The 15,266-nt window shown below is 34.1% G+C and overlaps 1 protein-coding gene across 5 annotated transcripts in view; it reads right to left on the bottom strand.

Moving 5' to 3' along the window:
- Positions 1–15,266, bottom strand: part of LOC126972789 (POU domain, class 6, transcription factor 1) — a 190,874-nt gene that overhangs the window by 31,086 nt on the left and 144,522 nt on the right. For all 5 annotated transcript variants that reach the window (XM_050819835.1, XM_050819836.1, XM_050819840.1 and 2 more), the window contains 3 exons: positions 13,280–13,420; positions 12,334–12,817; positions 1,020–1,198 (listed from right to left, as the gene is read on the bottom strand). In XM_050819835.1, the coding sequence (XP_050675792.1) occupies positions 1,020–1,198; positions 12,334–12,817; positions 13,280–13,420 (804 nt within the window). The remainder of the gene's footprint in view (positions 1–1,019; positions 1,199–12,333; positions 12,818–13,279; positions 13,421–15,266) is intronic.

The following is a 15,266-nucleotide window of genomic DNA, read 5'->3' as shown; positions in this document are numbered from 1 at the left end:
TCTGCCATGAACCAGTCATGTGTAAGCATTACTGTGTTTCGGTCCGAAGGGCGCCGAGTGAAATTACTGGGTAAATGAGACTTGACAATTTATGTCTCAAGTTGATGAGCGCTGTTGTAGTGCCGCTTAGAATTTTTAGGTATTTCAAGAATTCTGAGCGGCACTGCATTTTAGTGGTCCGGGCGTATCATTTACCTTCAGTTGAACATCCTGTTCGTCTCGTCCCGTATTGACATTAAAAAATAAAACTGCGATGACTGAGGGAATCTTTGTCTTAATTTCGATGTACCAGGCAACCATAAACTTATAACATAAACATTGGATATCTTATAACTCACAAACAAACATTCATATTCATTATACAAATTTGATCCTCCTGAGATCAAACCTTACAAAGGCTTCAGCTTGCCTAACTGTCCTGTCAAACTTTAATAGTCTTGATATTAATGACACTCATGTTGATACAATGACCATCATGTTCACGAAGCATGTGTAAGGATGGGCAATGAATTCAAACTCTAAAGGTTGATCCATCCAATATTCGTTAATTAATATTTATACAGTTAATTATTTAATTTAATTTAATGAAATATTTGATAGTATTTAAACATTTTTCATGTTGGATGCAGCACCTTACAAACCAATAATTTGTCGTGAACATTAAAACCATTGTAAAATACTCTATTTGATTGAAAAGAGTGGCCGTTGATTTGCTGGTATGTTCTTCTCACGCGCTCTACTTTTATATATACCAGAACATATGGTAAACTCAATAATTTAAAAGAAATATTTATAGTGACGATTGAAAAGCACTTAGTTTAAGCCTAATTGAATAAAGTTTGTTACATACGATATGTCTCAAGGTGACGAGCGCACTTGTAGTGCCACTTAGAATTTTTGGGGTTTTCAATAATCTTGAGCAGCGCTGAATTAGGCAGGCCGTATCAATTACCATCAGCTGAACGTCCTGCTCATCTCGCCACTTATTTTCATAAAAAAAAGTCTCCTGTAAAACTTACTTGGTGAATCAGCGAGTAGGTCGTCATCGTGCGCTGGAGACTTGACCGAGCTAGGTGACAACTTGAGAGGCGCGTGAGGTGACGTGTGTGGTCCAGAGCTGACGCTGCCAGTGCTGCTTCCAGGTCCAGCATTCGCATTAGACGTCGTTATTGTTATCTCGCCATTCGATGACGCAAGCCTGTACACAAAGTAAACAAATTAGATTCATATAAAAAAATTGTATGCATAAATCCCCGCGCGTTGTAATTGGGAAAGGTCGCCATCTTACTGACGTCATAGTGACTATCCACTTTCTACATGAATATCCATGGTATTTAATGCACTAGATGCTACACGCGATGCAATAAAGCAGTAAAAATACTATCAGCATCTAGCTTATATATAGTTCCGAACTCTTTTTAATATTCAAGAAAAATTTTAATTAAACATACAGGCAAAGAAATAAACGAACAAACAGAGAAGCAGACTCAAATTTTATATGTTTTTGTTTGGATTCGGTATAATTTGTACGACACACAAATTATTACTTTATAAGTATATTTATAATAACTGCATTTCACCTAAAACAGAGACTGAACCATTGACACTTATTAATATCTCTAACCGCGAACTCAACAAAATGGCAAACACCGCAAAATTCAAATAGACTCGACTGCGTACATTAAAATGTGTAAACACAATAGGGTGTGTTTGAGACGAGTGGACCCGTGGGACATAACGAGGCTCGTTCCATTAAGTGCGCGTTACATTAGCAGTAATTGCGGGCTAATTAGTGCCTCATCCGCTGCAACACGCTTTTTATAAACACTTATGTGACGCAGCTCCTCACAAATACATGTTTACGTGAGCAGGGATGATTGTGTTGCGAACCCCATGCGCTGTCAATGTGTGTCTGTTTGGATCTATTGTCATCCAAATACCCACACCAATATGCACACTTTTTTTTTCACCTCTGATATTTTCTGCCATCTTGGTGATCTGTGTCTAGCACATTAAGTCAATTTATTTTCTCTTTGGTGGGTAATTTTTGTCATGTAGTTTTTTTTTAGACAGCTCCATCGAACTAATCTACATGTATGCTGACTATCCAGTGGTGAATCTATCAGCAAGGTTAGGAATGATGTGTCTTTTCAGTCTGTTGTATATGACACTACCAGTGCCCTCCAGTTGGCAAGCCAAATTATTTAAATAACATGATAGTCTTAAGTCTTAGTTTTTTCATGGGCATAGTTTTTTCAAGAACTGGGAAAGTTTATTAACACGCAACTTTATGGGTCTAACATTTGAGGTATTTTCATTAAGTAACTAATTAATTCATTAAGCTAACGTGTGATGGTTGTTTTCTTTCCAGATCTCGTTTTCAGGAGGAATACGAGGGGAAAACGAGATCTGGAAAGACAAGACCAAAACGTCGGGTTAACTAAAATAAAATAAAAATGTAACTTTTACGCAAAAATCTAATGTAAAAACAGTTACTTAACTAAATCCTTTAAAAGTGTTTTCTTTTAATGTCTAACACTCGCGTTAATCAAAGAAGATTATTTTAATGCTCGAGGCAGTGATATGATTATGTTACAATAAAATATAGAGCAAATTATTGATCTAAATATAAACAATAGTTCAAGTTCCATATTGTTTTATTTATTGATTCAAGTCGATAATAATTAACGCCCATTTTGTTGTCACTGCGACCTTTACTGTGTGAACATATACAAAGTAATTATTTTAGCTATAGGGCTGCCATCTTCATCAATTATTTAAGAATTTTTAATTTATTGTATACATGAGGAATTTATTTCGCTTTAGAAAGAATTGTCCATATTTAGAACAATATTCTATTTCTGGATCGGTTTGCTTTTAAATGATGTTATTTTTTTAATCTTCATTTTTAGGCTCAAAACTAGTACTCTACTAGTGGGACGCTCACACCACAACGGCTGGCGCCTATTTCTGCGGTGAAGTAGTAATGTGTAAGCATTGTTGTGTTTCGGTCTGAAGGGCGCCGTAGCTAGTGAAATTACTGGTTAAACGAGACTTAATATCTTATGTCTCAAGAAGATGAGCGCAATTGTGGTGGCGATCAGAATTTTTGGGATTTTCAAGAATCCAATTTCAAGAATTCAAGGCAGGATGTATTAATTACCATCAGTTGAACGTCCTGCTTTTCTCGTCCCTTATTGTCATTAAAAAACTCATTAAAAACTTTCACATGAAACATTCTTGATTCATGAAGGAAAAATATATCAAAGAGTTGACTATTATTATGCATAGTTTGTTATGACTTAAATGTTAAGAAAGTCGAAACTTGAGTATCAAGGTGAGATTCTGATTTAGATTTACAAATATTCATTTATAGTTCATAATTATTTTTGGATAGCTATCAACAATATTAGTTGTGATGGATCACTTTTAAATTCTTCAAATGTTTTAAAATAATTTTATCTATAGAATACAGCTCAAACTCAGCTATCAACAAATAACAGAAATGAAACCATGAAGTATAATTTCAATTTGCCTTAAGCTATTCAAGTTCGGAGTAACACATAATAATTTGCCTGTAATATACGAACACCTGTTTTAACTAATAAACATTTTAAAAACATGACAAGATGATTTTGTTATTAATGTTACATACTGCGGTAATTATCAAACTTAATTATAACGCGTGAATCATTCCGGGCTACTAAGTGTTAGAATTTGAATGGAAATAAGAAGGAACTTGAAATATACGGGCGGGTTTTGTGCGGATCGACTCGAAGTTTTAATCGTCTGCTAACGCAAATTATTTTTGTTTTTATGACATAGTAGATATATGTAACAAATCGTTTATTTAAGTCCAGTAATGTCTGAGTACAACTTTCTTCCTCATTACCCGTTACTCTTTAACACGTGCTTAAAGCATATGTCTATATTCTTAACGTGTAAAATATTTGTAAGTTGTAGTAGCTAGAAATCTCATTGTTAAGTTATTTATTTTTAAAAAGTACAAGCTATTATTATTTCCTCAGCGCTTAATGGTAGTGTTTTCTTAAGAAATTTAATGATATGACGAAATTTTATGATGAATAGATTTATTTCTAGATAGCTATAATTAGGGTAATCAGTTACTTACGTTTATTTGATTTATTCAATAAATAACTATATTTTTATGAAAATAAAAAAATATGTAAGACCAATTGTCAATTATTAAGTGTTAGCAATGCATGCTGATGTATAAAAAATGACTTGTTTTATGGACATAGTGTCCATCACAAGACTTCTAACATATAGGTAGATGAGATATATAAACATGAGTAATATTAGAAAAATATAAGATAAATGATGCTGGAACACGTAATAATTAACAGTTATAACTACGTTTTCGGCATAAAATAACGATAGTAAAGTTAGTGAAACATAAATGTGTTTTATTCTCCAATTCTCTAAATTTATAGCTGCGGTGATTGACATTTTAGTAGCCCCTATATTTCATTCGTGCATCTTAATTTTATTCAAACAACCTTGTGTGGCGTAAAATAGAAAAAAACCTTTTTGTAACAAACCAACCGTTGATTTCACAATGACTTAACATTTTAATGTAACTTTAATAGACGTCAAATGACATACAATATTTATCTAGATTGTAGGCCAACAGAAATGAGGTATTAAACTTAATTATGGATGCGAGAATTAATGCTTCGAGCTAGTAATTATGAGGTCGCATTAAGTTAATGTCTTTGAAGTACTGGCGCACACATAAATTTACTGTAATGGATGTATTATAGTACAATCCACTTCAAAACTTAGTTACTATGTAGGTGAAGTACGGACGAACAAGAGTATTAATTTAATTTGTCCGATAGTATCAGAGCTTTGCGTTTGCTGGTCCTAACAGTGGCTACCAATAGTATTACAAATTGATATGTGAATTGATTAAATCCATCTTGCCATGCTAGACTTCTGTTTGTGTGTTTGTACACGCTTATCTCAAAAACAGCCAAACCGATTTTCTTTTATGTATTGCGCCAGGCGTTGTATTCGTAGGCGGCCTCGTTATATCATACGTACAGTGTTTGGTTTTGTTTATGTTAGTTCTTAAGCCATTCAGTTAAGTTATATATATTTAAATAATATATGCTAGAAGCGTTTTAGTCGAATAATTTTGGGAATTTAGATAGTATACTCATTATTACAACACATGTTTATATTGAATATATTTGGTTTCGTGTCCGTCTCTTTATTCCGGCTAAGCTACGTAACAGCTTTAGCAATTTTAATGGGATTTTCACTTACAGTTAACTTATGATAAAAAAATAAAATATGAAAATAAAGAAGGCTTGCTTGCTATCAAATCTGGATAAGATAGAACTAACTGAAAGTATTTTTATGATAAAAGGTGACGAGAAAAGATAGGCGTTCACATGATAGTGAACGATACGCCCTGCCCCTTAAGACGGAGAAGCTCTGACGATTCTTGATTTAACTACTGAGCGGCAACGCGATTGCGTATAAGTACTTTAAGAGATAGAATGTTAAATATCATTAACTCAGTAATTTCACAAGTGGCGCACCCTTAAATACAAACCACAACAGTGATTGCAAATCTACTTCTAAATTTATGTTACATCTGTCATCTGGCAAGCGTCCTGAGGGAATGACTCTGGTGGCTTGGACACATGGAAGGGCGCTGGTGTGGGACGCAACTTGTGTCGAAACTCTGGCTCCTTGTCATATCTAAGTTATGTCAGTTGGTGCTAGGGCTGCTGCTTTGACTGCCGAAGACAGCAAACATCGCAAATATGTCGGTCTCTGTGAATCTTATCTACTATAAAGTACAGTAACAAGGAGTTCTTATCCGCATATAAGAGCTCATTGTTCTATGGTTGGCCGTGAAGCTAAAGTTAAAGAATAAATGATTCAAATTATAATATTGACGCGAGTAAGAAAGTAATTGAATAACGGGATATATTAGAGAATTAAGTAAAGTAAGAACGGTCGGCCTTCGGCCCAATATAAAATATAATATAATAATGAATTAGACCCATAGTTTCTCAACCTTATTTTGCTCACCGCCCACTTTGAGAATATGTTTTTTTCTAGAGTATTTTCGTGTATTTTTTTGCCATTTTAGACTATATTAAGAACTATATTTAGAACCTATGCATTAGAGAGTATTAGATGTTTTAGTTCTGAAATGATCCCGCGTGTGAAGGAGGACTCACACGCTACAGTTCTATCTAGAATCTACACGCATTTACTGGAAACCCAAGCGCTGGCAGCTATTTCGGTCAACGGATCAGCCCAGCTATCCATCGCGGACATGCTGCCAGTATTCTTGGTACACCTCCCCGTAATGATAGTTTTAATGTAATTTAATCATAATTATTATTGTTTTGTATTAACAGATATATTTTTCTACTAATATGAAATATTTAATTCAAAAGTTAATTATCTCGATAAGAAACAAGTTATATTAGATTGTAAACAAGTTTCGCTGCTAAGGAGAATTATGTGTGTTTAATTGCATTAGCCGGTGCTGTTTGATAAGCCACTAGACTCTATACATTACCTATTAACATTATAAACGATAAGATTATATTATACAGAATTATATATACTTTTAATTGCATCTGTGCTCTGTTGGCATGTTGTGAATTGCGTTAAGTTGCATAACGTTTATGTTACTTTGGTATACTTTTCTGCTGAAATAATGCGGTGCGCTTTACCTTACATAAACAAATGCATATGTACAAAACTTCATATCAAAATTTAATATCTTTTTATTAAATACTAAGTTTGTATAAGTTCAATCATAACAATAATTATTTAATTTTTTGCTTTTCTTCTAATGAAATTATGTCACAGCAGAACAACTTCGTGTCAAAAATTATCTTAATGGAATTATAAACATTCAAACAATAATAAAAATATGAAATTAATATTAACCACCAGCCACCAGGGTCATGACGCGCCCGAGCTGTTCGCACCACCAATGTTTGCGCAACCGATCGACACCAGGTGAGATCTATACAGCTCTATGCTGTACACAGCTTGTTGGTAGAGTCGACTGGTTGCGCCACAGCAATGTCCCGGTGAAATATAGCCCTAAGAGTCACGAATCGAAATATCTAAACTTATCTCTCTAGTTCGTCGCTGACAAACACTTTGACACGATTTAAACATGTGATTTTAATTAAACCTTATATCTCCCACCACTAGGTCATAAATAAATCTTACCGGTTAATACATTTAATTCTGTTTTGAGATATGTGCTAAAGGTTGAATAGATAATCAAAATTTACCGATACTCTCTTGTAACACCAGAGGAATCACAAGAGCATTGCCGTCCTTATTAAGCGTCGAATAAACGTACACAAAAACCGAAAACACATTGGTACTCGACGGGCGAAGTTTGAACCGGGAGCGCCGTGGTGTGAGAACGGTTATAACTATTACACCATCGACGCTCTAATGAAATAATATGCCGTGATCTACGAAATATATTTTAACATAACACATTTCGGAAAATTAATGTTAGTTTTGATCAGGGGCGATTCAGATTTAAAGAAACTGAGCTATTTAGTAAATCGTTTACCGTGATTAATACTTCGAAGTAGTATTGCCACTGTTATCTAAAATCGCAATATTGATCTTTTAAAAATATTTTACTTAAAAGATTTCCAGTAATATAGTATACCCAAGTATAATAATACATAATTATCAATTTCATTGCCATATCTGCTAAAATACTAGTTGTGAGGACGCCTTTTTTAGTAACCTTCCTCTACGGTACAGCTAAGTTTAGAACAAAGTTTTCCTTAAATAGGCTTTTTAAGTAAGCTCTCCGTGCCGTTATGAAAGGCCCTGCATTTCCTACGAACTGCCTTACCGAAGATCAGTCTGCATGTTTGTTTATTTGAAGTTTCAATCTAATATATAATGTATTAGAGGTGATAAGGAAGGCTTAACTTACTTAATATGATTCCTTACAGCTAAAAACATGTAGAGCGTTTATAAAAAAATAAAACAGAATAGATACGACAATTAAAAGAAATACTAATAAAAATTCAATAGTTATTGACAAATTTTGTAGTTTCAGACGAAATTTGAGTTATGAGATGTTTATTATGTTAATGCAAGAGTACTTTAACTCATAACTTTTTTTATTTGAAATCTTATATATGTAGTGTTATTAGAATAGGTATATTGATAGTCTGTAGAATCTAATTTAAATTTATGTGTGCATTTCTGGAGATGCGAAAGAAACGAAGCCATGGTGTTAAGTTAGCAGAACTATAAGACTTATTAAGTGTGCAACATGACGAAATATAACTTTACAAACTCTGTCTTTTTCCGCACGATCGTAACCAGAAAATGAGTCTTATTTTACTATAGGTACTTATTTACTAGTATAGTTACAAGTATTGATTTCAGGATTTGAACCAATATATCATAGTTAATTAAACCCAACTTTTTATTAATGTACTAAATATCCATTGGTTTACAATTTTTTTCAGTCTGTCTGTTTGTTCCGGCTAATCTCTGATATGGCTGGACCAATTTTGACGGGACTTTTATTGACAGGTAGCTGATGTAATATAGAGTAACAAAGGTTATTTTAGAAAAATAAAATAATGTTGCAATGTCCAAGAAACGGTCTTACTCTAAAAATAATTCATATGGCAAAGCAAGCTGTTATATTGATATTACAGACAGACTGTTCAATTATATTTTAAATATGTACCTATAAATAAAAAGCGTATAATCTTAATGAATCAAAATAATTATACAATTTCTGTTTGCCATACAAAGTAATGAATGCAAAAAACAGGTCGAACCTCATACAAGTAAGTACAGTTTGCAATAATTATCACTTTGTCCGCTGTCCGTACATCACATTATATAATTATATCAAGTGAATTACATCCTGCCTGTAATTAGCATAAAGTAGCTAATTAAGACAGATAATTGTGAAGTGGCGTGGTTTTTCCTCATAACAATTACTGTATTGATATATTTAGTACCAGTTAATAAGGCAACAGTTTGCTGAGATTTGATCTCACAATTAAGCAAATGTAAATCATAGAAAAATTAGAAACTTGTAAGTTACGATATTTTTTGATGATACTAAAAACAACTACAAATTAGGTATATTATGATATGATATACATAGATAATAAAAAAATCTCAATAATTATATTACTAAAAGAGTGTGTATATGTGTGTGTATACTTTATGTATGCACGCAAGAAGTTATACTTCTTTGGCCTAACAAAGCAAAAATCCTTAAAATTATTTATTCCTCGTGCTATTCTACATTTGAAGAATGAACATTATTGTAAAAATCTTGCAACGATGGCTTTTACAATTAATTATTAAGTAACGAATATGGCTGTACGGGCTTGAACCCTTTGCCTATCCTAATAATGGACGAAGATACCAAAAAAAAATAACAAATGTCGCAAATGTCGCAAACGTCAGAGAATTTTAGGAACCAACTTCACCCTGTTACTCTTGTGTTACAGTGATACGTGCGCATCTTAAAATTTCACCTCATAATTTTTCATAACGCGCCTAAAGAAGTATAACTTCAAAAATAAACTCTTGCGATGTTATAACAAAACAATGATTTAAACATGGCTTAGGCACGTGTTTTGTTAGACAGTGACCTAACTATAACAACGTCAGTGAACAATAACGATCTCTAAAATGGAGTTTATCTTTTTCGAAATCAAAACAATGTTTAGCGTGTGTTTAACTAAAACGTCGCTAAGCACAACATAAACTGAAGTGTGAACAATTAAAGGAACTAAACGCAACTTTTGACAGCTGTCATCTATCTGTCATACTAATAATCTAAATCTTCCTTAAGAATTATGATGTATCCCTTACATAATTTATACGTCTAGATAGAGTCTCTTGCTGTTAGACAACTGATAAAAAGATGCCAGGAATATAAGTTTAGTGTGCGTGATAAGCTACGTCTTCCCGTCCCCTAGAGACATAAAATGTTAAGTCTCATTTGCCCAGTAACTCTCTAGCTACGGCGCCCTTCAGACCGAAACACAATAATGCTTACATATTAATGCTTCACGGCAGAAATAGGCTCCGTTGTGGTACCCATAATGTAGCCGGCTTCCTGTACAAAGGAGCCTCCCATTGGTGGTTGATTCATGATCACCAATCATTTATGAATCAATTTATTGAGCCCAATGAACTGGGGTTGGTAAAAGAATATGACTTTTAATTTTTTTGTTATCTATAAACAAAACAGAAATGCTTTTATTATAATGTTCTGTGTTCCCTATTTCGTTTACGAATAAAAATTTATCGAACGAGTTTTCTTAGACAGTACTCTGTACTTAATTTTCACTTAATAGTTACTTATCGAAGGCAGTAAATATTTCGAAGCTAATTATGATGTTGCAACATAAATAGCGGGCGACGCTAGCAGAGATAAAATCTAGAATGTTTTCGTTTAAAATGAATGAATATGCTAATATAAGTCGCGTGTTTACGTTTTTATTTTTAGTTTACAAGACGTTTTAGAGATGTTATTCAATTCAATATAAAGAAAATATTAATTAAACGTAATTACTCAGATTAAGGTTTGGTCTCCGCTGCGCTCCAATTAGATACCGCACTACCAAAGAACAATAGCTTGTTATTGCGGCAACTATTAGATGCTTGTATGCCTGGCATCTTGACACTCAATGGCATCTTTCAAATATTGTAACATACGCTAAGTGTACGTTATGTTATGTTACATTGAAATTAATAAAATACAAAATAATTACTCATGATATGTGATCCCAGTGTCTTTCTTATTTCTTGTAGTATTATTTCTACAAAGTTTGACTACGCAACCCGGCATTTCAGTTTGAATTATGAGCGAATTTAAACAGAACATGTGGCACGTCAACGTCACATTTATTCGAGACTGGCTCAAGTACGCTTACTTGGGCGTAGTATTAGCTGCTGCACTTTGCGACTACGCCTGCGGTATCTAGTTGGAGCGGGCGGAGATCAATCCTTAATCTAAAGGTTTTTGCCACTTAACTGCAAAGTCAACAAAATGTCCGGACCAATAAATTATATTAATTTACTTATTAACCAATGTTAAGCTAACCCTCTAAAAAGAGTTTTATTACAAATGCACAATGGTCTTGTTTATTGTTGATAATTATGTACAAGGGTCCTAATGTTAGCACAGAGGTCTCTCTACCCGGTTTCGCCTAACGACGCACTAACCATTATATTAACTTTTGAATTTAATATATAAAAATAATTATAGTTTATTTTTATTAACGCGAGTGTTGCAAATCTATTTAAATAAAATACTTTTTAAAGGATTGAAACGCGTGTAATTTTAACTGTATTATTATATTAGACATTTATGTTTTAATATTATTTATTCAACCTGACGATTGCAACTTTTATGTAAAAACATAATGAGGCAATACAACCACAATGACACGCGTTTCAATCATTTAAAAGGTATTTTATTTAAATAAAAGAAAAATAATAAATCAATCCTACAAAGAACATGAATGTGCCGCGTACAAATACAATGTCATTCTGGTACCCACAGTCATAATAAGGCACTGATTAGACATTAGACACAAGCGCGCTGGTAATTACACTCATTGTCACTAGATTATGAGAAACATTTGTCATTGCACAAGCATTGGATATGTGTGAGTATCTCGGTTATGTTTCACTAGTGATTTTGACCTGGCTTCAACTTCAGCTTAATAAAAAATCATTAGAAAATAAATAATTTATTATGTTTTTAAAGTGATAATCCTCACTTCTGGGATTAATTACATAAATAAAACTCAAAAACATATACACATGTTATGTCATCGATTGACATTTGCAATCAATCATAATAATTATTCTTACTTAATTGCAGCTTCTATTGACTGGCCTATACGGTCTAGCGTTTTCCATTTTTTTGAATATGTTTTAAAAATTACGTCATACATCGACTTTAAAAACAACAAATGGTTTAGATTTACAAGAGCGACATCTCAAGTCAATTTCCTAATATGCAAATATTGGGGTTGAGCAGGTTATCAACTGTAAAGTAGATCCTGTAGATGAAGCCACAACCTGATATGAGCCATATCAAGATTTATGAACCTTACGTCACTCGAAAGGTAGGCTCAATGGAAGAGCACTCGCAGGGAACGCGAGAGGTCGCGGGTTTGAGTCCGGCATCGTTCATAAATTCAGTTTAGGAAATTTATTTGTTGTGCAACGTTAATACGTAATCAATATAATATATATCAAAATATCTCTCTAATGTAAGTTATTTTCAAAAACACTTACCTATTAATACTGTTTATCGCCGGTCCGGAGTTTTCTCTCTCATTTCGTTCTCTAGAAACTGCTGCAAATCTTTCGAAATTTTCTCGCTCTTTATAATGCCTCTCGATTCTTGGTGAAGAAGATCTTCTATCCTGCATTTGCTGCGACATATTATTCTGTTGCACAGTCTGCAGAAGGCTATGGTTGCTTTGGGGTTGTTGAAGCGCTTGTAAGAGTTCTTGCGCGTTTGTAGCACCGTTGGATAAGAAGTTCGGCAGGCCAGGATTTAGCAGCGCATTGGATAGACTTGGGTTTAACATGTTTGGCCGAATGTTTGGCGTTTGCGGTGCGTTTGAGTTGAGTAGCTGATGCGGTTGGGCCATTGCTTGGAGGTTTGCTAGTGACGTTGACACAACCTGCCCGTTGTTTAGTGCTAGATTTACCATCTGGTCGTTTGAGTTGACGTGATTCACCGGTATTGTCAAGATGGTCTGCGTAGCTATTCCTGCCAAAACAATTGCGGTTTTATTACAAAAAATATATTTAAACATGTATTAGACACGTGTTTTGTTAGACAGTGACCTAACTATAACAACGTCAGAGACCTAACAAACATCATCATCGTCATTTCAGCCGGAAGACGTCCACTGCTGGACAGAGGCCTCCCCCAAAGATCTCCACGACGATCGGTCCTGCGCTGCCCTCATCCAACATATTTCGTGATATTGACCACATCGTCGGTCCATCTTGGTAGGTCCCCTACCAACACTACATCTTCCGGTACGTGGTCGCCATTCGAGGACCTTACTGCCCCAACGGCCGTCTGTCCGTCGAAATATCTGCCCTGCCCCCTGCCACTTCAGTTTCGCAATCATTTTATCAGCTATCCTTTTTCGAAAGGCAATGTAACTTTTTTAAGAATAAGAGTAAATTATTACGAGTTAGAGCAGACTTATTTATTACATACCTTGAGAAGTTGGTATCAGCAGTTGTGCTCCTTGGATACCCTGCACCAGCTGACCTGATGCCAGGATCAGCTGTGGCATGGGCGACGGCATCGCTGGGGGTAGCATGTTGTTATTGTTCACTGGATTCGGGGAGCCCATACCTGATTAAAGAAATCCACAGAAAAATAAGGAAATCAAGACAGCTACAAGACAGACATCAAAAATCATATTCTAGATGTTCACGGCTAATGACGAGTTTCGGCTTAGGCAGAAATTGTAAGTAAAATCGACTTCAACAGGTTGGAGAGGACGAATGGCTGTAACCACTGATTGTATCAGGCTTAGATAATATATATGTCTATCTAGACATGACTATAAATCTCTCTAGAGAGAGAGGCTCTAAATAGGGCCTCTTGCTGCTAGACAACCAATGAAAACAGGCCAGGCTTATTACTTTAGACGTGCTACGTCTTACACTAGCGATTTGTATGTCACTTTGCGTTTGTTAAAAAACACAAACGTTTCTTTTGTTTATAATAATATAACATAAATGATTTTCTTAATAATAACACATATTGGGAATGGAGCGACCGCCCTCAATCTGTTAAATAATAAGTTTAATCGTACGATATTACTTTGTAACCATGTAACCATTTTTATGAAAAAAATATTTGAATATAAATTTGTTAGTTGCATTTGCATTGCACAAATTAATGGTTAACTGTCAACCTCATTTTATTCGACATTTTCACATCTGTCAGAGTCTATCTAGACGTATAAATGAATAAATGCGTCTTTTGAGTATGAGGATGAGTGTGAAAATAATCACAAAAATGTATGCACCGGATTTTGAACCCGAGAGTCTAATGGGGCCTCGAGATCATAACAAAAAAAAGAGTTTCTTGCCACTTCTTCTCGTTAGCCCTTTACGAAGTAGTGGTAGATTCAATAAGAAAACATATATTTTTCGATATTAGTAAGTGTCATTTCGTTGACCTACATGAATAGAGTTACTTTAATTTGATTTGAAACAAAATGACGCATGCAATTGCTTTAAAAATCTAATCCTATTTATTGTTTTGCAAGTCATATTATACACGCATCCAATTATCCAAATATTTAGAAAGAAATAGATTATATCATTTTTAAAAATATTATACAAAAATGTTGTTTCAAATCTTTGAAGTGCCCTCGTGTAAAGTTACAGATTTTCATATACGTCTTTGTTCTACAACAGAGAACATACAGACAGAGATTGCCTATTAAATAAATACACATAGTAACTGAACCTCAGATTGAACCCATAATGGGTATTAAAGTTCTAACTATAGGTTTCTAAGCCATTATTTTAAAATATGATTGGGCTAGTTTAAAAAATCCTATAGCCCCAATGACGTTCTATACATACAAAGACAAATCATGTTGCATAAAAATGAAGCCGATATATGGTACATGCCACAAATAACACCATAATAAGATTCGACAGCTATATTAATACATTGCCGCATTTACTCCAGTTGTTTACAATGTTCTTCGTCAATAAGCAGCAATGTAAAACATTTATTTTGCTTAGATTTGATTTTTACAGTGACAGTTAACACACGACTACGGAGAACGGAGAAAGTGTGCTTACATGGTCTTTAAGCACACTTTTGGCATTGCTATCAGACGTGTATTGTACAACGCATAATTTCGCATTAAACTTTATTAAAATTCATAAAACATTATAAAACATAATGTACCTATCGATTCGAATCAGCGGAATTTAGTCGTCATGGTAACAATCCGTAGTAATGTAAAATACTTTCTATTCATAATTAATAAAATAACATTTTAAAATCGGAGAAGCCAATATAAGACAATAAAACTTAACACAAAATAATTTCCTCGACCATAACCAATGCGATCCAACAATACAGCCACTAGCAAAGAGTTCGTAACTCGTAAGGTACTCATTCCAACCATGACATTTCACATTTGTAATAAACGCCCGTTCCTTTGCATCGA

This window comes from Leptidea sinapis, chromosome 27, assembly GCF_905404315.1.
Source record: "Leptidea sinapis chromosome 27, ilLepSina1.1, whole genome shotgun sequence".
Classification (NCBI taxonomy): domain Eukaryota; kingdom Metazoa; phylum Arthropoda; class Insecta; order Lepidoptera; family Pieridae; genus Leptidea; species Leptidea sinapis.
Note: the sequence above shows the minus strand (reverse complement) of the source record. Positions and strands in the feature narration are given on the sequence as shown.